The following is a 20,149-nucleotide window of genomic DNA, read 5'->3' as shown; positions in this document are numbered from 1 at the left end:
AAGCTTGAAAGAGGGTCAAAAATCCTTCCACCCACTTGGGCTTTTTCCTCCTATCAGTACATCAGTAATGGGGTGGGGTAGGGAAGGAATCTTAAGTATCAGTGGAAAAGTTCTTTTTTTTCAGTGATAACAGTTCTAGGAAAAAGCAGTTCAATAATACTGTCTGTCCATGTATCTCTCCTGCTTTGCTTTTCCTCATTATCTGACTATTCCAGAATATAAATAAATGGAGGAGGACAATTTTATGATCGAGAGAACTTTGTGTCTATTTCTAGGGTCCCATACTATAAATTAAGAGAATGGAGGACAATTCTTGTGATTGAGAGAATTTTGGGTCTATTTTTAGGGCCAGAATGATCACAGCTCAATGACAGAGCATAGATATTGCATATTCAGGCAAAACAGAAAACTTCTGTTGAGATCATTGTGAACTTCTCATAAATTATGGTCCATGAAGGTGGGGAGATTCATGATCCTTAGATGCCTTTCTATATTTTTATGCTTAAAGCATGTTTCTATTAGAGTCTTCCTTCATGTCAGATCCCTAAAAGTGATACTGCCTTTCAATTGGGAGAAGGAGGGGGGGGGGGCTTGGATTCGATTTATTAGCATTGCCTGTATTAACAGATATTTTACAACCTATATCCTGGTGCCCCTCTGGAGCCCGCCTATTGAGTGGATGGTGTAGCAGCAGCAGAAGACCCAGCAAACCCTCCCCTCCAGGCAACACGAACACTGGCGCCCATTCCCAACCAGCCCCGAGTCCCTGAACTGGAAAGAGAAACTCCCTCCCTTGGGGTGAAGTTTGATGGGGATCAACAAAAATTAGGATTCTTTGTAGCACACATGCTCATCCATGTAAGAGTACGGGCATGATTTCCAAATCCAAGGATCCTGAGTGCAAGTTTTGACCCTACCCTGGAGGGTGCCACTGCCAGATGAATGGTGACCCTGCATAACGCTGATACACCAGAACTGCGGGATTTTGACCATTTCATGATAGCCCTGTGATGACAGTTTGAGAGCCCCCTCGCAGATGGCAAAGCATGCAACCGCATTCAGGTGGTAAAGCAGGGGTGACAGCCAGTAGCAGAGTATACTGCGTGTCGTGTGAACAGGCCAGAGGATATTTTGGTGAGCTATTTCAAGGATGGGCTGAGTAATGATCTATACAATGCTTGCATGGCCCGAGGCACACCAAATCACCTACACAAGTGGTACATCTCTGACAAAGAAGCTGAGATCGATATGGCCAGAAACCAGTACCGAGCGTGGTGAGTATGGAAGAAATCCCCACTCCAATGGAAGCAAGAGCCCCTCAAACCACAAATCGCATTTTCTCCAAAATCCTCAGCCTGTTTCAAGTGTGGAAAAGAGGGACACCGAGCTGCAGAGTGTTGTTCGCAAACACCAGCCTGGAACCACCCGCTGGGGGGGACTTGCGAAACCTGGCCAGCACGGGAAGGAGACTGCCCTGAGGAGCAGGGAGATCATAGAATTTCTATCCCCGTCCTGCTTTGGGGAGGAAACTCCAGCATCTCAGCAGGAGAAATCACATTCATTCAGAAGTGACCCAGAAGATGAACCTCTAGTAACCAAACCAATTAAACTACTTATTTTCCTCTTAAGACTATTTATCCCAAACTGGGACAGGGAGATAAATATCTCTGCTTTAGTGGATCCCAACCCTAGTAGGGAAGTTGGGGATTAATGTAAGAAAGCTGAAAAACCCCATCACTTTCTGCCAACTAGATGGGTCAATAGTGGAGGGGGGGGGGAGCCGGCTTCTTTTGCCACTGAGCCTCTACATATAGACATTGGAAGCCATGAGGAAATACTTACAATTATAGTGGCACCTGGCATGGAATGGCCGTTAGTCTTGGGCCTTGCATGGCTGAAAAAATGGAACCCCAAAATTAATTGGCAGCAAGACATCATAAAATTTCAGATACACGTGATTTTGCCAGGAATCCACATAAATAAACTGGGGGCAGAGCACCGAGAAACAGCCATGCCTGGTCACGCCACGTCAACCAAGGGCATACCCACAGAATACAAGGATTTGGCTGAAGTTTTTAGTGAAAAAGCCCTGGATGAACTCCCCCCACCCACCGTGCCACTGACTGTGCGATAGAAATCTTACCCGGTGCTAAACTCCCTAAACCCTAGATGTACAGTATGTCTCCGAGGGAGCTGGAAGAACTGAGGTCATTAATTGAGAAAAACCTAGCCAGGGGTTTCATCGAACCAGCCTGACCAAAAATTGCATCTCCAATGTTATTTAGAGAAAAAAAAGATGGCTCAAAACATCTCTGTATTGATTTTAGAAATTTAAATACAATCAGTGTGGAGAACATTACCCATTCGCCCTTATGAAAGATATGCTAGCACACCTTGCTAAAGGGAAAAAAATTTCAAAGCTGGACTTAAGGGAGGCTTACTACCATATCAGAATTAAGGAGGGGGACACGTGGAAAATGGCATTTAACACCCTCCTTGGGTGGTACCAATTCAAGGTGCTCCCCTATGGGTTACAAGCCCCCCCCCACGCAGTGTGTATGCAATTAATAAATGAAGTGCTACATCAGCATTTGTATAAGGGGGTCTTGGTCTACTTGGGCAACATTTTAATATATACCAAGACCAAAGCAGAACATGTAAAACTAGTCAGGGCTGTCTTAAACAAAAAAAGATTGACTATTTAGGGTACTGCATTTTACACCAGGGTGTAGAAATGGACCCTCAAAGAGTGCAGGCTGTACTTGATTGGGAACCACTGTGCACATGTAAACAGTTACAAAGCTTCCTGGGATTCACCAACTTTTACTGCCAGTTTATCCCCACTTTCTCTCAGATTGCCCTCCCCATTACCCCCTTAAAACAAAGAGGGAGGGTACAACCATGCACTTACACATCCAAAAGGTTGAATGAGACTGAGCAAAGGTGGGCCATTTGGGAGAAACAGGCTTATGCAGTTCATTGGGCACTTTTAACCTGGAGGCATCTCTTAGATGGGAGTAAGACTCCTTTTGAAGTCTGGATTGATCATAAAAATTTAGAAGCCCTAAAAAGACCCCAAGGAAACTCTCCATGAAACAAGTACGATGGGCTCAGTACTTTAAACAGTATGATTTTACTCTCAATTACCTCCCTGGAGGAAAAAACTTTCTGGCAGGTGCATTATCCAGAAAACCGCAATACAATAGTGCAAAGTCAGATGTAATCAAGCCCATAGTACAAAACAATCAACTGGCAGCTAAAGTAATCACCAGATCCCAGGCAAAACAAGAAACATTGATGGACAATGACACATCCCGAACTTTTAAACAAGCATTGGCCACTGATGAATGTTTTTTGAACGACAAATCCAGCTGTCTGATGAAGGAGGACTTGGCTTGGGTGGGAGGGAATTATATGTTCCAGTCAGCCAAAGACTATGCTTAATGGCAAGGTGCAACAACTCCGAATTAGCTGGGCATTTTGGTTTTGTGAAAACTTTATACCTAATTAAAAGACAATTTTGGTGGCCATCACTAAAAAAAGACATATAAAGCTATGTAGCTAGCTGCCCCATTTGTGCAGCAGCAAAAAGATATCAGGGGAAAACCCCAGGTCTCTTACAAAAGTAGCTGAAACTTCAGCGCCATGGAGAGAGATTGCTATGGATTTTATTATAGAATTCCCAGGCAGAGCGGGAAATACTGTTATTTCGGTCGTGACAAACCTGTTTTCAAAACAGGCACATTTTATACCTTGCCAAAAGATCCTAACTACTAAAAGTTTACCCAAATTATTCCTAATACACATTTATTGGCTTCATGGAAGGATCATCTCCGACAGAGGGTTCAATTCACCTCCAAATTTTGGAGGGTATTTTTGGACTTACTTGGTACTGGCCAGGGGTTGAGCTCTTCACATCACGTGTGTACTAATGGAAATTCTGAGAGGATGAACTCGCTGCTAGAACAGTATTTTAGATGTTTTATTAATTTTCAACAGGATAACTGGACCGAACTTTTACCTTTTGCTGAAGTTGCATTTAATAACTCTGTACGCTCATGTACTGGTTTTACCCCTTTTAGAGTAGCGACAGGCCAGGATTTCAGCCCCATGCCTTAACTACCCACAAAAGGACCAACCATCCCTGCACTTAAGGAGTGGGTGGATAATTTGCAAAAAACATGGCCAGTAGTTAGATTAGCCTTAAAGCAGTGGTTCTCAACCTTTTATAGTGCTGTGACCCCTTTAATACAATTCCCCACGATGTGGCGACCCCAACCGTAAAATTATTTTTTTTAGGCAGCGATCTCAGCGTGCCTCAGCAGCCGCAGAAGGGGAAAAAAAGCGGCAAACTGGTTTTTTGAATTTATTGTGCCTGAAGCCGTATTGGCTAGTGATCTGAACTGCTTGCGATTGCCTTGAGGACGCAGGCATTAAAGCAGAGACTCCTCCCCTATTAAGTTTATCGCACCTGAAGCCAGATTAGGCTAGCGATTGGGAATGATTGCAGCTGGCTTGAGAGGGAGACATCAGAGCAAAGATTTCTCTCTTTTTTAATTCATCACGCCTGAAGCCGAATTCACGATTCTTCGACTCGCAAGTATACTTCCCATATTTCCGATGGTCTTACTCTTAGGCGACCCCTGGCAAATCGTCATTCGACCCCCAACGGGGTCGCGACCCACAGGTTGAGAACTGCTGCCTTAAAGGAAGCTAGAGAGGCTTTTAAAATTCAAGCTGACAAGAAAAGGATGGAACCCAAACCTTTCCATGTTGGAGATAGAGTATACTTATCTACAAAATTCCTGAAATCATTACAGCCATCTAAGAAACTAGGGCCAAATTTCATTGGACCTTTCCCTATCACTAGGGTTATCAATCCAGTAACAGTTGAACTACTCCTTCCAAAGACACTCAGGCAAGTTAACCCAGTATTTTCACATTAGTTTACTCAAACGAGAGGTAATCTCATCCCTCAGACCACCTGCATCTACACCACCTGTTCCTATCATGATTGAAGGTGAACAACACTTTGAAATCGAGAAAATCCTTGACTGTAGATTCCACAGAGAGAAAACCCAATACTTAATTGCTTGGAAACATTTACCCTCATCCCAAAATGAATGGCTCGCTAAACACCATGTGAGGGCTCCAACCTTACTGAGAAAATTTCATTCCCAATACCCTAACAAACCTTGTTAATATACTACCATGAATTTTTTGCTTACATTTTTTCACAGATGGACGCTTTCTTCTTCTAAGGAAAATAGCATGTTAGATCCCTAAAAGTGATACTGCCATTCAATTGCGAGAAGGGGGGGGGCTTGGATTCAGTTTATTAGCATTGTCTGGGAATGTTTATGACGGCCATGTGGCTATTTCAATTTAAAGGATAACAGAGGATAACAATGGGAATGCATGCTTATCTGGTTCTCAGGGCAGCTGGTAAAGAAAACATCTTCACACTTGTGTATTGGCTAAAATCTATATTCTGGCTAAAGGGAGGGGTCTCTACTGTTTTAATCCTATTTGTCTTGCCACGGGTATTCAGACGTTGCTTTAAATCCATTGCTGTTACTTCTGCTTAATAAAAGGTTCTTTTTGAAATATTCCATTTCAAGAGTTTTCACTTTCTTAAATTAGGAGGAGAGGCAATCCTTACAAATATGCTGCTCAGGATAATCTGTAATATGTTTTTTTTTTTTTAAAGGAGACCAAAGCACAGATTCCTAAAAAGGATCTTTATTTGCCCATTTTTGACGGGGTTTTTCCAACTTGCAATCCTAAAATGTATGGACTTCCAGAATTGTCCGGACAGCATTCTGGAAGTTGAAGTCTACACATCTTAAAAGTTGCCAAATTTGAAAAAACATTAATCTATCAAAACATTTAGCTCAGGGGTATCCAACCTTGGTAACTTTAAGACTTGTGGACTTCAAAACGGACTGAAAAATGTATGGGAGCAGGGCCAGCTAGTGGTGGAATTAGCCTGAACCTGCTGAATCCCACCTCTGCCTTCGAGACAAGTGGCCAGGAGGCGGGGCTGGGTGTGATGAGCGGCGGGGCTGGGTGTGATGAGTGACATCAAGTTGGCCACACCAACCCAGCCACATGAACCCCCAGCCACCTCCCCCCAGCCAGTCATTAGGGCAGAGAACCGGTTGTTAAATTTTTTGAATCCTACCACTGATGCAGATGATGGTGACTCAAGCCAAGGTAAGAGTGGAGAAGACGGAACAGCCACCAGTGTTTGAAGAAGGAGTCATGGCTGGATCTATTTGCCTTGACCTGAAGATGCGATGGCTGAGAGGAGTGGGGAAGGCAGCTGAATTGGAGTTTCCCTTGGTCCCACCCAGAGTAGCCATGACTTGAGGGAGTAAATTCAAGACCAGGAGGGCTGTAGAATGAGAAGAATCAGGGCAGTGGAAATTCTTAACAGAATGCCATATCCCTTCTGTGGAGCAACTGCACGAAAGATTTGTCGGAAAGGAGATATGAGGAGCAGCATCTATGAAACCATCAGTCCCAGGAGCAGTGTTTGGGACAAGCCAAGTGTTGGCGACTCCATCCCCCTCCCCATCTCTATCCCAACTGGGGAGTATGGCTCAAAGAGCTGCGGTTACCCCAGAAGTGGCTGTAATCCCTCCTGCATATGTGGGAGAAGCCCAGAGGATCCCTGCAGTGGCAGGAGCCCAGGCTCAAGCAGTCCCACAGGCAGTGGGGCTGCCACTGGGCTATGTGCTGGTTTGGGATGACTGGGAGCCTTACCTCTGAAAGCCATGTTTGACGGGTGGCCAGAGAGGCTAGCCTACTTCCTGAACCAGGTGTAGGTCAGTAACCAAATACATTTGGGAGTTCCGTAGCTTGGCTGGGAAGCTGACAGGGTGGCCGGAATGCTTGCTGGTCTACTACTTCTGAGACAGACTAAACAAGGAGCTGTATCAAAACTGCCTGCCCTAAGGGATTCCAGACGACCTTGGGGCATGGTACCAGATAGCAACCATAGTGGATCTAGACCTGTTGGAGTACTGGCAGCATGCGGCACAGGAGGGTCATCTCTGACTAGGCCAAGAGAGACATCTGCCAATACATAAGAGACCAACAGCCCCTCCTGCTACCCCAAAGGAGAACCCACGATGCCCGTTTCCAATGTGGGAAAGAAAGTCATTGGGCAGCCAACTGCCCAGCCATGCAGCCCATGTCAACGCTAAGGAGTGCATGCCAGCCAAAGGCCAAGAAAGCACTGAGGAAGGGAAAGGAGAAGACATGGGAGGTGCAACTGGTTGTGAAGGTTTCTTCCCCTTCCAGCGAGGGGGAGGGAACTCCAATCCCCAGCAAGCCCAACCTGGTCTTCTATGAGAGTGATAGGAAAGGGGAGGATGATCTGATGGTAAGTGGAACCATTGCCCTTTTGACTGCTGAGGTGGAAATGCTAGTGCCTCACTCAGGAGCAGCCCTGGTAGACTCAGGTTGCACCCACTGCTTGGTTAGCCTTTGAACTGTGGAAAAGATGGGACTGAGACTTAAGAAATTGAGGCAACCTATGCAGTTTGAGCCAGTTGATGGCTAACTTACTGGGGAGTTGCCTGTCATGTGTCTAACCTAGCCATTAACCCTGAAAGCAGGGAGTCAACAAGGAAACTATCCAGTTCATAGTAGGCCCAAAACTGGCAGAGACCATGATATTGGGTTGGCGTGGCTGAAGAAATGGAATCCAGCTGTTGACTAGAAGGACAGCAATTGGTGCTGGAGGAGTATAGTGGGCAGATTGCAACTGGTGGGGGGGATGTGCAAAGATAGTGAAACACCATTGCTGGGGAGGGGAAAGATAGAACCCATCCATGCACTAGCGGACAGGCCTCCTGAAGGAATATCAGGACCTAGCTGAAGCATTCAGCAAGCTGGAATCAGATGCATTCCCTCACTATCGCCCCACTAACTGTGCCATTGAAATACTGCCAGGGCAAAATTACCCAAACCAAATATTCAATAATCGCAAAAGATATGGAGGAGCTCAGGAACTTCATGGATAAAAACCTAGCTAGAGGTTTCATCCAACTGGTGAAATCTAGGATGGTAGCTTTGATATTATTCAAAGAAAGATGGGTCTTTCAGATTATGCATAGATTTTTTTTTATTTGAATTTATATCCCGCCTTTCTCTGAAGACTCAGGGCGGCTTACACTGTGTTAAGCAATAGTCTTCATCCATTTGTATATTATATACAAAGTCAACTTTTATTGCCCCCAACAATCTGGGTCCTCATTTTACCTACCTTATAAAGGATGGAAGGCTGAGTCGACCTTGGGCCTGGTGGGACTTGAACTTGCAGTAATTGCAAGCAGCTGTGTTAATAACAGACAGACTTAGTCTGCTGAGCCACCAGAGGCCCTGGTCCCTTTGGGTTTGTAATGACCCTTCACTTTACAAAAAGACAGTTCTGGTGGCCTAAGATTAAGAAAGACATAGAAAACTTATCAGCTGCTCGGTCTGTGTGTCCATGAAGCAATTGCCAGGGAAGACTCCTGGTTGCTATAGCAGGTGGCCAACCCCAGCAGGCAATGGGAGGAAATCACCATGGATTTTATAATGAAATTGCCCGAGAGTAATGGGGGCACTGTAATTTGGACTGTGGTTGATTTGTTTTCAAAGCAAGCACACTTCATTGTGTGTCTGAAGCTTCCTTCAGCCTGGAGTCTGGCCAAAATATTTGTGCAGCATGTCTACTGGTTGCATGGAGTCCCAAGGAGCATCATTTCAGACTGGAGGGTGCAGTTTACAGCAAAGGTCAGTTCAGGGACTTAGTTCGGGGTTTCATCAGAGCACCAATGGGGTGCCAGAATGAACTAATGCAATAGCGGTGCAATATCTATGTTGCTATGTAAACTATCAGCAAACCAACTGGATGGAGCTCCTACCTTTTACAGATGTGGTTTATAATAATTCGGTGCATAGAAGCATTGGATTTACCTCTTCTAAAACGACCATGGGAGTTGAGTTTGTATTAATGTCAGAATTTCCAAGGGAATACCCTCTCTCACTAATATTAGCTGAACGAATTGATACCCTGAAAGCTGCTTGGAGAAATGTGCAGAAAGCCATGAATAAAACCAGGAAGTCACAAAAGAAACAGGCAGATCAGAAAAGAGATCCCTGAAGGAGTTCAGGATTGGGGAGAAAGTATGCCTGTTTACTAAATACTTGAAGCTGAACCAGCCTTGTACAAAACATAGGTCCATTCCCAATAGTTCAAATTATAATTATCTAAGGAACTGAATGAGTTCACCCAGTGTTCCACTGTAGCTCTTCCAATTGAAGCTCTTCCAAAGTTCCAAGTTAAGGCCAATCAAGGGGAAGCCTCTGTATCAGACGCGCCTCCTTTCAAAACTTAAGAAAGAAACCCCCCAACTCCATTGTTTGTAGAGAAAGGTATCTTTTACTAAGATGAACTGAATGCAACGAAATAAAGCAAGTTCTGGGTCCAATCCACTTCTCCCTCAACCGTCACGTGGAGTTCAACTTCAGATGATGTCATCTCTCTGCACAACTGTTGGCTGCAAGGGTTATCAGCCCACTTCTTAGGGTTTTGAATCCATCAGTTTCGTTTCTGGATCAGTCCCCTCCCCCTCCCACCTATAGCAGCCAAAGCAGGTGGCCCACAATTAAAGATACAGTTCCCCTTTCCAATGCTTAGCACTAAAGACAACAATAAACCAATTAACTGAGCAATACAACAATAAAACAATAAAAGCAGCATGCAGAGGCTGACATTCTGCCCTCCTGCAGAAAGGACATTAGTCCTAGAAGGAAAAGAGAGATTAGTCATGGTTTATCAGGGTACTTTTCATAGAACAAAGCCAGTTTCTTTGGAGCTCAAACATCCTCCTTATTCACCCATTCTGCTTGGGACAAAGGGAAATGTTTCCACGCTACCAAGTATTGGACTCTACCCTTATTTTTTCTGGAATCTAGAATCTCTTTAATTTCAAAATGTTGTTCCTCTTCAATAAGAATTGGCACTGGGGGGTTAGTAGCTATTGATCCAATAGGGGACGTGTGTTCAGATTTCAATAAACTGGCATGGAATACAGGGTGAATTCTTCTCAAAGTTTTTGGTAATTCCAACTTGACAGTGACAGGATTTATCACCCTCACAATGAGGAAGGGACCAACATAATTAGGTCCAAGTTTTTTCGATTTTTGAGTCATTTGTAAATATTTGGTAGACAGAAAAACTTTATCTCCCACTTGAAAATTCTTGGCCGGAGCTCTTTTCTTATCTGCCTGCTTCTTATGCAAACAATGTGCCTTGTGGGTTATCTTCCAGGTGCTTTGTACCTGTTAAATCCAATCAACCAGCGATGGAATCGATGGTTTCTCTTCAGGAAGTTCTGGGATTGGAACAAAGTCTTGTCCAGAAGCAACCTTGAAGGGGGTGAATCCAGTGCTGCTATGTATAGAGTTATTATAAGCTACCTCAGCAAAAGGTAGTAGGTCCGCCCAGTTATCTTGTTGATAGTTAATGTAACACCTTAAATATTGTTCCAGAACTGAATTGGATCTCTCACAAGCCCTGTAAGTTTGAGGATGGTGGGCAGAGCTTAACCCCTGGGCAGAGCCTAGTAGTCTTAAAGACTCCTTCCAGAATTGGGAAGTGAACTGGATCCCACGGTCCGAGATTATGCGTTCAGGCACCCCATGTAGTCTCTAGATGTGTTGGACAAATAATTTAGCTAAAGCTTTAGCTGAGGGTATTTTTGAACATGGGATGAAATGCACTTGTTTGGAAAATAAATCGGTTACTACCCAAATTACCATATTGCCACCACTTTTGGGCAATTCCACTATAAAGTCCATAGATATTTTTCTCCATGGGGCTCCAGGGCGAGCAACAGTTTGCAATAGGCCTGGTGGTTTACTGGGTGCTCTTTTAGCTGCTGCACACATGGGACAGCTTGCTATGTACGATTCAATGTCTTTCTTCAAACCCAACCACCAGAACTGTCTTTTCAATAAATGTAGGGTTTTTACAAATCCAAAATGTCCAGCCATCTTGGCATCATGGCAATACTGTAGTATGGTCTCCCTCATGCAAGCAGGGACATACAATTTAGCCCCCACCCAGGCCAGGACATCGCGGAGGGTACATTCGTTTGAATGGGCTAGAAACCAATCATCTGTTTTTAATGCTTCATTCAACAACTCGGTTAGGTTGTCAGGCAAGGACACATCAGTCTTTAGTTGGCCCAGGATAACTGCTGGGGCTGCAAGTTGTTGCACTGGGATAATAGGGTGGAGCACGTCTGTACGGGCAATATTGTATTGTGGCAGCCGTGAAAGAGCATCTGCTAAGAAATTCTTCCCTCCTGGAATGTAATGCAAGGAGAAGTTAAAACGGTTAAAGTATTGGGCCCATTGGGCATGTTTTGGTGCCACTTTTCTGGGCATTTTTAAGGTTTCTAAATTCTTGTGATCAGTCCATACTTCAAATGGGTGTTTAGCCCCTTCCAAAAACTGTCTCCACATTAAAAGAGCCCAATGAACAGTGAATGCCTCCTTCTCCCATATAGCCCACCTCCTTTCGGTATCCGTCAGTTTCCGAGATGTATACGCACAAGGTTGTAACTTTCCCTCTGCATTCACTTGGAACAGGACTGCTCCCACAGCCACGTCACAGGCATCTGCTTGGACCACAAATGGGACCTCCATGTCAGGGTGCTTGAGGACTGGTTCGGTGGCAAACAACCATTTTAGTTTTTCAAATGCCGCTTGGCATTCCATTGACCATTCTAATGGTAGGGACGGTTTAGGCTTCCCATTCCATTTGGTTTTTAAGAGATTTGTGATTGGTAAGGCAATCTTTGCAAAAGAGGGAATGAACTGGCGATAAAAATTGGCAAATCCCAAAAAACTCTGCAACTGTTGGTGAGTATGCAGAGCTGCCCATTCCAACACTGCATGGACCTTCCCTGGATCCATTTCCAGTCTCTCCACAGATATACGGTACCCCAAGTAGTCAATTTTGGTTTGATGAAATTCGCATTTGGATAGTTTTGCAAATAGTTTTACAGCCAACAGTTTTTTGAGAACGGCTCTTACTAGTTTCACATGTTCATCCATGGCTTCTGTGTAGATAGGGATGTCATCAAGATAAACCAGGACCCCGTTGAACAGATGCTCATGGTGTACTTCATTTATCAATTGCATGAACACCACCGGGGCTCCTTGTAATCCAAACGGGAGCACCCGAAATTGGAAACAACCCAGGGGACAATTAAAAGCAGTGTTTCACTTGTCTCCTTCCGTAATGCACACTCTGTAGTAAGCCTCTCGCAAGTCCAGTTTGGTGAAAAACTTCCCCTTTGACAAATGGGCCAACATATCCTTCATAAGTGGCATAGGATACACGTTCTCTATGCACACAGTGTTTAAATTCTTATAGTCAACCACTAGGTGAAAAGACCCATCCTTCTTCTCCTGGAACATTACAGGGGCAGCTACTCGTGGTCTAGCTGGTTGAATAAATCCTTGTTCCAGGTTTGTATCGATAAAGTTCCGTAACTCCCCCAATTCTTTCTGCATCATGGGGGAGCTTAGGGAGCTTTTCTCTCGAAGAATTTCAATGCTACAGTCTGTGGGTCTATGAGGGGACAACACTTCAGAGGACTTTTCACTAAATACCTCTCACAGATCCCAGTATTCCTTGGGAATTCTTTCCTCCCCTTCCAAGTGTTCTATCACTGATGCCAGTACTTTGGTCGGCATGGCTTCCTCTCTCTTGGCGACTCCTTTCTCCCCCTTGCGTGGTTTAGAGCGAACCCGTAATGCACCCATTCTCCAATTTATTCGTGGGTTCCATTTCTGGAGCCAGGGCAATCCCAAGAAAACCGGTTAGTCTATCCCCAGCCTCACAATAAAATTCAAGGTTTCTCGGTGATCTCCCATGATCATCTCTATTGGTTCATTATAAAATGGGCTGGAACTCCCCCTGCTACTGACCCATCTAGCTGGCAAAAGGCTATAGGCCTACTTAGAGTTTTTAGTTTGAGTTCCATTTTCTCCACCACCTCGGGGCTGATGACACACCTGGTGCACTTCGAGTTCAAAAAAGCTAGCATCTCCCCCTGGGATCCAGTAGAAGGGACATGCAATTTAACTGGGATGGTCAGGGGTCCCCTTTTCCAACTCACCAAAAGGTCTTCATCGGAATTGGAATCGAATCCGCTGTCATTGGAGCTAGTTAAGAATTCTCAACTCCTCCTTGGTGGGAGGAGCGACCTCGACGACGTCAGCTCCCTTCTTAGTAGCCTCTCAAGCCTTGGCAATTGGCTTCACAACTCCTTTTCCACCACCAGGGGTCATCTTGGGATCCGGATTGACCACACAGTCGACTGCCCGATGGCCTTCCTTTCCACATCTGAAACAAGTTGCAGATCTCTGCTTCCCACTGGCAGTGACTCCAGGGCCTTTCGGAGCTCCTTTCTGAGGCTGGAGAGGGGTCTGCTTCCAGGTTCGACTGCCTGGGATGCGGTCTCTGGCCAGATCGAACTCCATCTCCGCTGCCAGAGTATACCAACTGTGCAGGGTAGGGGGGGCCTCGCGCACCCAACAGAGTGCATACATGTCTTCATTCAGGCCATCTTTGTAGTTCTCCAACAAAGCAATTGTCGTGTCCCACTCCTCCGCTGACGGCCGGGTCAGGGAAATCCGAACCAGGCATGCCTCTGCAGCTCTGCCAAAGTCCTAGCAAAGTTCTCATGGCAGGCAGGAGACCAGAAAGTGATTTCAGCAAGATAAGGTAGACTTTGCCTGACTCAGAGAATGCCAGAAAGCAGATCCTTTATATAGGCCATGGGGTGTGGCTCCATGATTCAGCACTTATCCCGGCCTGCCCCTCCCTTCCTTCTGTTGACGCCGCTTATCAATTCTCCTGAAGCGAGGGTCACTCCAGTCTGCAGCTGTTGGTAATTGACCTTCCTCAGGCTCACATGCTGTGGGGGAGGGGAGGGGTCTAGTTGCTCTGTTTGCCTGGGCATGGAGCCAGGGCTGGGGGCTGGAGGCTGGAGGCTCTTCTTCTTCCTCAGCCTGTCTGGGCATGGAGCCAGGTCTGGGGCCAGGAGGCATGCTAGGACATTCCTCAGTGTTCAGAAGCAGATAAGAAGGCCCCGGTTGCGGGGAAAGCGGACGAGGCACAACAGCAATTTCCGACCACCCTCTCATGTGGCAGCTCATGAAATTCTTGATTGTATTTGGCTACCGGCCTTCTCCCCTGTTTGATGTATTTCATTCGGATCCTTGCTTTCCGCTCAGCCAGAGGATCCTCAAATCTCGCCCTTAATTGATCATAATCTCTTAGTATTGGGGAGTCCTCATTATGAAGGGTTACAAACCAATCTGCTGCCACCCCTTCCAGAACTCTGGTCATGCAACTCACATGGGCCACTTCAGATAGAAAATCCTCTCCCCAATCCTCCATGTGATTCCACACTTGAGCTAAGAACCGTCCATGTTCCTTTGTCTTCCCATTATATTTTCCAGAGAGCAGGCTGGTAACCCTCACGGCCAGCAGTTGTGCATAGTAGAGCCTACTACTCAGAACTTGCTTAATATCAGATGTGCGTCCTTTCAAAACTTAAGAAAGAAAAACCCCAACTCCATTGTTTGTAGAGAAAGGTATCTTTTACTAGGAATGAACTGAATGCAACAAAATAAAGCAAGTTCTGAGTAGTAGGCGTGTCTTATGCATAAATGTCCCCACATAAATCCCACTTTCCTCCAAAAGTCAGACAGTTGGATCCAATCCACTTCTCCCTCAAGCGTCACGTGGAGGTCAACTTCAGATGATGTCACCTCTCTGCTATGCACAACCATTGGCTGCGAGGGTTATCAGCCCGCTTCTTAGGGATTTGAATCCATCAGTTTCGTTTCTGGATCAGTCCCCTCCCCCTCCCAGCTATGGCAGCCAAAGCAGCTGGCCCACAATTAAAGATACAGTACCTCTTTCCAATGCCTAGCACTAAAGACAGCAATAAACCAATTAACTGAGCAATACAACAATAAAACAATAAAAGCAGCATGCAGAGGACTCCTTTCCAATGCCCAGCACTAAAGACAGCAATAAACCAATTAACTGAGCAATACAACAATAAAAGCAGCATGCGGAGGCTGACACTCTGCCTCCCATGTTGGTGGGTGAGGAAAAACATTATGAGATGGACTCAAGGTATTTTATAATTACAATACTTAGTGCAGTGGAAAGGATATTCCTCAACTGTGCTGAGTGGGTAGATGCCCACAATGTTAGAGAAGAAAAGTTAGTAAAAAAGTTCCATGCAAAATATCCTCAATAACCAAAGAGATTAGTGAAGGCTAACATCATCTAAACAACACTAATTAATCTATGTTAACTACCAATCTGTCTAGATTTCAAACCACAATGCTTTTCAAGTTGTCAATGAACTGGGGGGGAGGGAGAAAAGGAACACAAAGAATGTATTGTGAAAGCATGGAAACCATCAAGGTCACCACCGCAGGTGTTGAGAAAGAGATGTTACCATAAGAAACGGACATGTCATAATTGGACAATGTGATCATCCAGGGATGGGGAGAATGGGAAGCTATTGTTTAAAAATCAAGCATTTGCATGGGAAAACCAGAGCTGGTTTTATTTCTTCAGCACCAATATAGTGTAGCCAATAAAGTTTACTTTTGGGAATTCAAAGCTTCCAAGACTGTTTCCTTGTTTTGGGTTCAGTAATTGGACAGTTGACACTTTGCCTCCCACATCAACATAGTGTAGGCTCAAATATCTTTTTGAGAAAGAAAAAATGCTTTTTTCTTTCTTTCATTTCTGCCATTTTGTTCTCTGGAGCAGTGGTCATCAACCGGTGGTCTGCGGACCACTGGTAGTCTGTGAGAAAATTTTGGTGGTCCGCAGAGAAATCTTTCATTTCTCTCGAGGAGCCCAGCCAAGATTTTCTGTGCCACTCACGCTTCAGCATTTTGACTCCAGAGACAGGATGGGGTCCTTCAGGCAATTAGCTTGGCTGCCTGTTAGCAGAGAGAAGCAGCCGAAGTCATCCCTGGCTTTGTTGTCCATTGCAGACACTAGATTGGCCCCCTGCAAACTCTTGTCTCTCAAGAAGCGCTCGCTGAAGAGGCACAGGGAAGTTTGACCGGACTCCTCAAGAGTCGATCTAGCGTCTGCAATGGACAGCAAAGCCAGGGTTGACTCCGGCTGCTTCTCTCTGCTGTAGTGCTTCCTGGATGCGGTTTACTGCTCTGAGCCCCAAGCATTCCAGGCCCCAAGCCCCCCTCATCAGTCCTCCGCAGTAGCTCCCCTCCAGCCGGCAGGTTGAGCCCAGCGCCGGGTCTCATATGCCAAGCCGAGCCCTTTGTCTACTTCAAGCCATCCCACAAAGCCCTCACCACCCCTTCCATCTTTCTGCCCCAGCCAGCCTTTTGGATAAGGTGAAAATACTGGATCTTCAGAGGTTGGGTGGCTATGGCCGGGAAGAAAAGGAAGAACAGCAGCGGTTCCAGGAGGAGGAGGAGGAAACCTGGTAGTAGGTTATCTTTGCCTGACCTTTCTGCACAAAGGCTTGTCTTCCGCCTGGCTCTTTCCCCTTCTTTCCCTGCGGCTCTTTCTGGGGAAAAAAAGACCCTTCCTCTACCCAGCTGGCACTTTCCAAAGTTCACTTTTCCAGCGTTAGCTGCTCAAAAGGGTCCTTGAGTGGCTCAAGCTGCTAATGCAGTCTGTTATTAACAGCAGCTGCCTGCAATTACTGCAGGTTCTAGTCCCACCAGGCCCAAGGTTGACTCAGCCTTCCATCCTTTATAAGGTAGGTAAAATGAGGACCCAGATTGTTGGGGGCAATAAGTTGACTTTGTATATAAATATACAAATAGAATGAAGACTATTACTAACATAGCGTAAGCCGCCCTGAGTCTTCGGAGAAGGGCGGGATATAAATGTAAATTAAAAAAAAAATCCCTTGATTGTGATTTAAAAAAAAATAATTTTTACATCGGCCATCCCTTTTTTGACATCCCCCCTTTTCTCATTGATTCCCCCCCCAAACCATTGCTTTCCCAAGCTCTCCATTTGCTTCCAACCTGCTTTTTTTTGCCTGAGTGATTTAAAAACAAAGATTTAGAAACACTGGGCTTTAAGGACTTCTCTTTGTATTGGATTGGTGGATAAATCCCAGGTACGAATATGCCTATGCATTTAATATGGGAATGAGTATAAATTCTTAAAAGAAACTTAGCATGAAGTGGGGAACTGAGATTTGTTAGCCTTGCTTTCTTCGCTGCATTGCCTTGGTTATGTTGTGCAAAAAATAATAATGGTGCACCGGTTAAAGGCGGCTGAGCCTGCCACCCCCCAGGTGGTCTGCGGGATTTAAAATTATGAATTTGGTGGTCCCTGAGGTCAAAAAGGTTGGGGACCCCTGCTCTGGAGGGTCTCAGTAATGATACCAGTGAGGATTGACACTCAGAAAAAAACACTGGGAGGCTCTGATTGCTGCTACACAAAAAGTTGATTGTCAACAGATCAAGAAATCAACAGACTCCATGAATGGAAGGCTTATGATTATTACTGAAAAAGGGTGTCTATATTGGTCACTGATATTTTTTGAATATTAGAAATGCTTATTTGTACATTTTGAGTTGTTTGTTTATTATTCTCACTTTAGCAAATGAAAGTAAACAAGTAAGATGGACAAATTTTCATTTTTCATTTAGTTGTATAATAGTTCTGCACACTAATAGTTTCCCAGTAATTTGCACACACAGATATTTTCCTAAGAAAGTCAAAACCTCCTTTTTACTTTCTTAAATATTCAAGTTTGTGGTTCATTATCATTTTGGTTTGGATTGGTTGGATTGACCAAGAGCACTGTAGTTGTTTAATAATAAAATTAATCCTTCAAAATATAACTTGCCTAATAATTGTGCATACAATGTAGAGCCAGCATGTGACTTATCTCCTGTTGCCAGTAGTCCATAGGCACCAGACTGAACTGCCTAGCACTGGGAAACTCCTGAAGTTCCAATTTCCTCTGGGAAACTCCTGAAGTCCCTTTAAAAAGCTAACATATATTTGTGTTCCAATTTCAATGAAAATACTAGGTCTAATAACTAGACAAGAGCCAGATAAGGAAAAACAAGATTTTACTGGTTTGAAGCAAGGAACTTCAGTCACAATCTCAGTTACTTTTCCATTTAATTTCTGCCCCATTTCTTGACTGAAATATATGCATCTCATTGTATGAAAAATATAATTATAAAAATATGCATGAGAACCAGCCAACATACTGTGATGTCAGGCATACAGGTAGTCCTCGAGTTATGAATGTAATGGAGCCTGCTCATTCCATCTGTAACACGAGAATTCAAGTTACAGATGTACAAGATACAAGTGAATCTTGTACTTTGAGCAACATTACTCCCTGTTTTCGCCCACACATTCGCTAAGTAAATGCACAGGTGAATGCACATGAGGTATCTTAGGGTGGGGAAGGCCATGGAGGGGTCTAGTGAGGGAACAGGCCACCTACCTCAAATCACCAAGGCCTCCCCAGACTCACAGGTACCTCATTATCCCTCCCCTGGAGTCCTCACAATTGCTTCCCCCCATCCTGCCATACCGGGTGACTTATCTTATGAAGATCTCTCTCCTCTCCAGGCTGTTACTTTGCCTGGTCCCTTCTTTCTTGTCAGCAAAGGGCTTGACAAGGCCTCTGGTGCCGAGAAAGCAGCCCTCAAAGGCTGCACACAGCATTGCAGGGCTTCTTTCTTGCCCCAGATCAGTTTGACGAGTCCTCTGGCGCAGTAGTGGATTCCACTTACCTTTGCTACTAGTTCAGAACTGTGAGTGTATGGGCTTTCCTTGCACATGGTGCTTCTGTGCATGTGCAGAACCTTCTGCACATCCACAGAGTGTCCGTGATGATGTCTGAGTGGGTGGGCGGAGCCTCCCACTGCCATCACTACCGGCTCAAGTGAACTGAGGCAAACCAGTGGAAACCCAACACTTCTCTGGCACTGAGAAAACAGTCCTGAAAGGCCACTCAGCCTTTTGAGGTGTTTTCTTAGCACCGGAGGACTCGTCAAGCTGATTTGGGGCAAGAAAGTAGCCCCGAAAGGCTGCACGCAACCGGCAAAGCGCTTGAGGATTACGTCCCTGTAGGCTTTGGCAGCCCTTTACTGGTAGGAACAGAGCTTCGGAGGGATGTGCTTGCTCAGCCCAAGCTCCATGGTGCCAACAAAGGCTGACAGGCTTTTTGCAAAAGGGTGCTGAAATCTACAGGAACGCAATCTCGCAGCAGGCTTTGGCAAAGAAACAGCAAACCAAGGAAAGGCCTGAAGGCCTAAAGCCTTCCCTCCGTTTCCCTCAAGTAGCAGAGAATACAGGCCTAAAGCACAAGATTACACAAGATCTTTTACTACTAATCTCACAGTATGTTAGGCCTCTGTTCTCTGCAAATGCAGGCAAAGAAAGCATGACAAAAGGGAGATCTTTGCAAGATAAGTGAGTCTCCATAGGCAAACTGCCTATGAAAACCTGGCTGGGGAGGTGGGGGGAATAGGCAGGGTGAATATTGCAGAGCCTCTGCGGTCGTTCCTAAGGGTGAACAATTGCCTTTGGTATTACAATATTCATAATTTCAAGATTTGTTCATAAATGCTAGCAGAGGGTTATCGTGTATCTTCAAACATTCAAATGGGAACACTCGTAATCCGGGGATTACCTGTACTTGAAACTAGAATTTCCTTATGTAGAAGGTATATAAAGGGCAGGTTTATGTTTCTACATGTTTGAGCGCTTACTTAGCTCCATCACATTTGACATATTTCTTGTAAGCAGACATGAAAGAATGACTAAAACATGCATTGGTCTGGAGGGACAAAAGATTACAGATTACACAGGTGTATATAAAAATATATTCTATATCTTTTGGGTAAGAAAGTATATGTAAAGGATAAGCTCACTCATTACTACAGTTTTCTCTCTATAACTGTGCTGTTGACCTTCTACGTGATATCCCCAAACAGCTCCTAAAATCATCAAAATAATAAATACTCTCAAAAAATGTTTTATATTTTGAATTTGCATTTAGATACTTTCACAAACCTGTTACTG

General features: G+C 44.9%; 1 protein-coding gene across 16 annotated transcripts in view; it reads right to left on the bottom strand.

The window, feature by feature from the left end:
• LARS2 (leucyl-tRNA synthetase 2, mitochondrial) overlaps nucleotides 1-20,149 on the bottom strand; it is a 344,490-nt gene that overhangs the window by 36,134 nt on the left and 288,207 nt on the right. For 2 of the 16 annotated variants that reach the window (XR_009155147.1, XM_058183691.1), the window contains one exon: nucleotides 1,843-1,894. The exons of 10 other annotated variants lie outside the window; for them this stretch is intronic. Coding sequence is in view for 3 of the 6 variants with exons in the window: in XM_058183691.1 (XP_058039674.1) it covers nucleotides 1,874-1,894 (21 nt within the window). In the remaining 3 variants the exon portion in view is untranslated. Of the gene's footprint in view, nucleotides 1-1,842; nucleotides 1,895-9,683; nucleotides 9,801-19,772; nucleotides 20,065-20,149 lie in introns of those variants that run through there. 4 more of the 16 variants (XM_058183694.1, XM_058183696.1, XM_058183695.1 and 1 more) reach the window with 4 other exon arrangements.

This window comes from Ahaetulla prasina, chromosome 4, assembly GCF_028640845.1.
Source record: "Ahaetulla prasina isolate Xishuangbanna chromosome 4, ASM2864084v1, whole genome shotgun sequence".
NCBI lineage: Eukaryota > Metazoa > Chordata > Lepidosauria > Squamata > Colubridae > Ahaetulla > Ahaetulla prasina.
The sequence above is the reverse complement of the archived record's forward strand: the minus strand, read 5'-3'. Positions and strand labels throughout refer to the sequence as shown.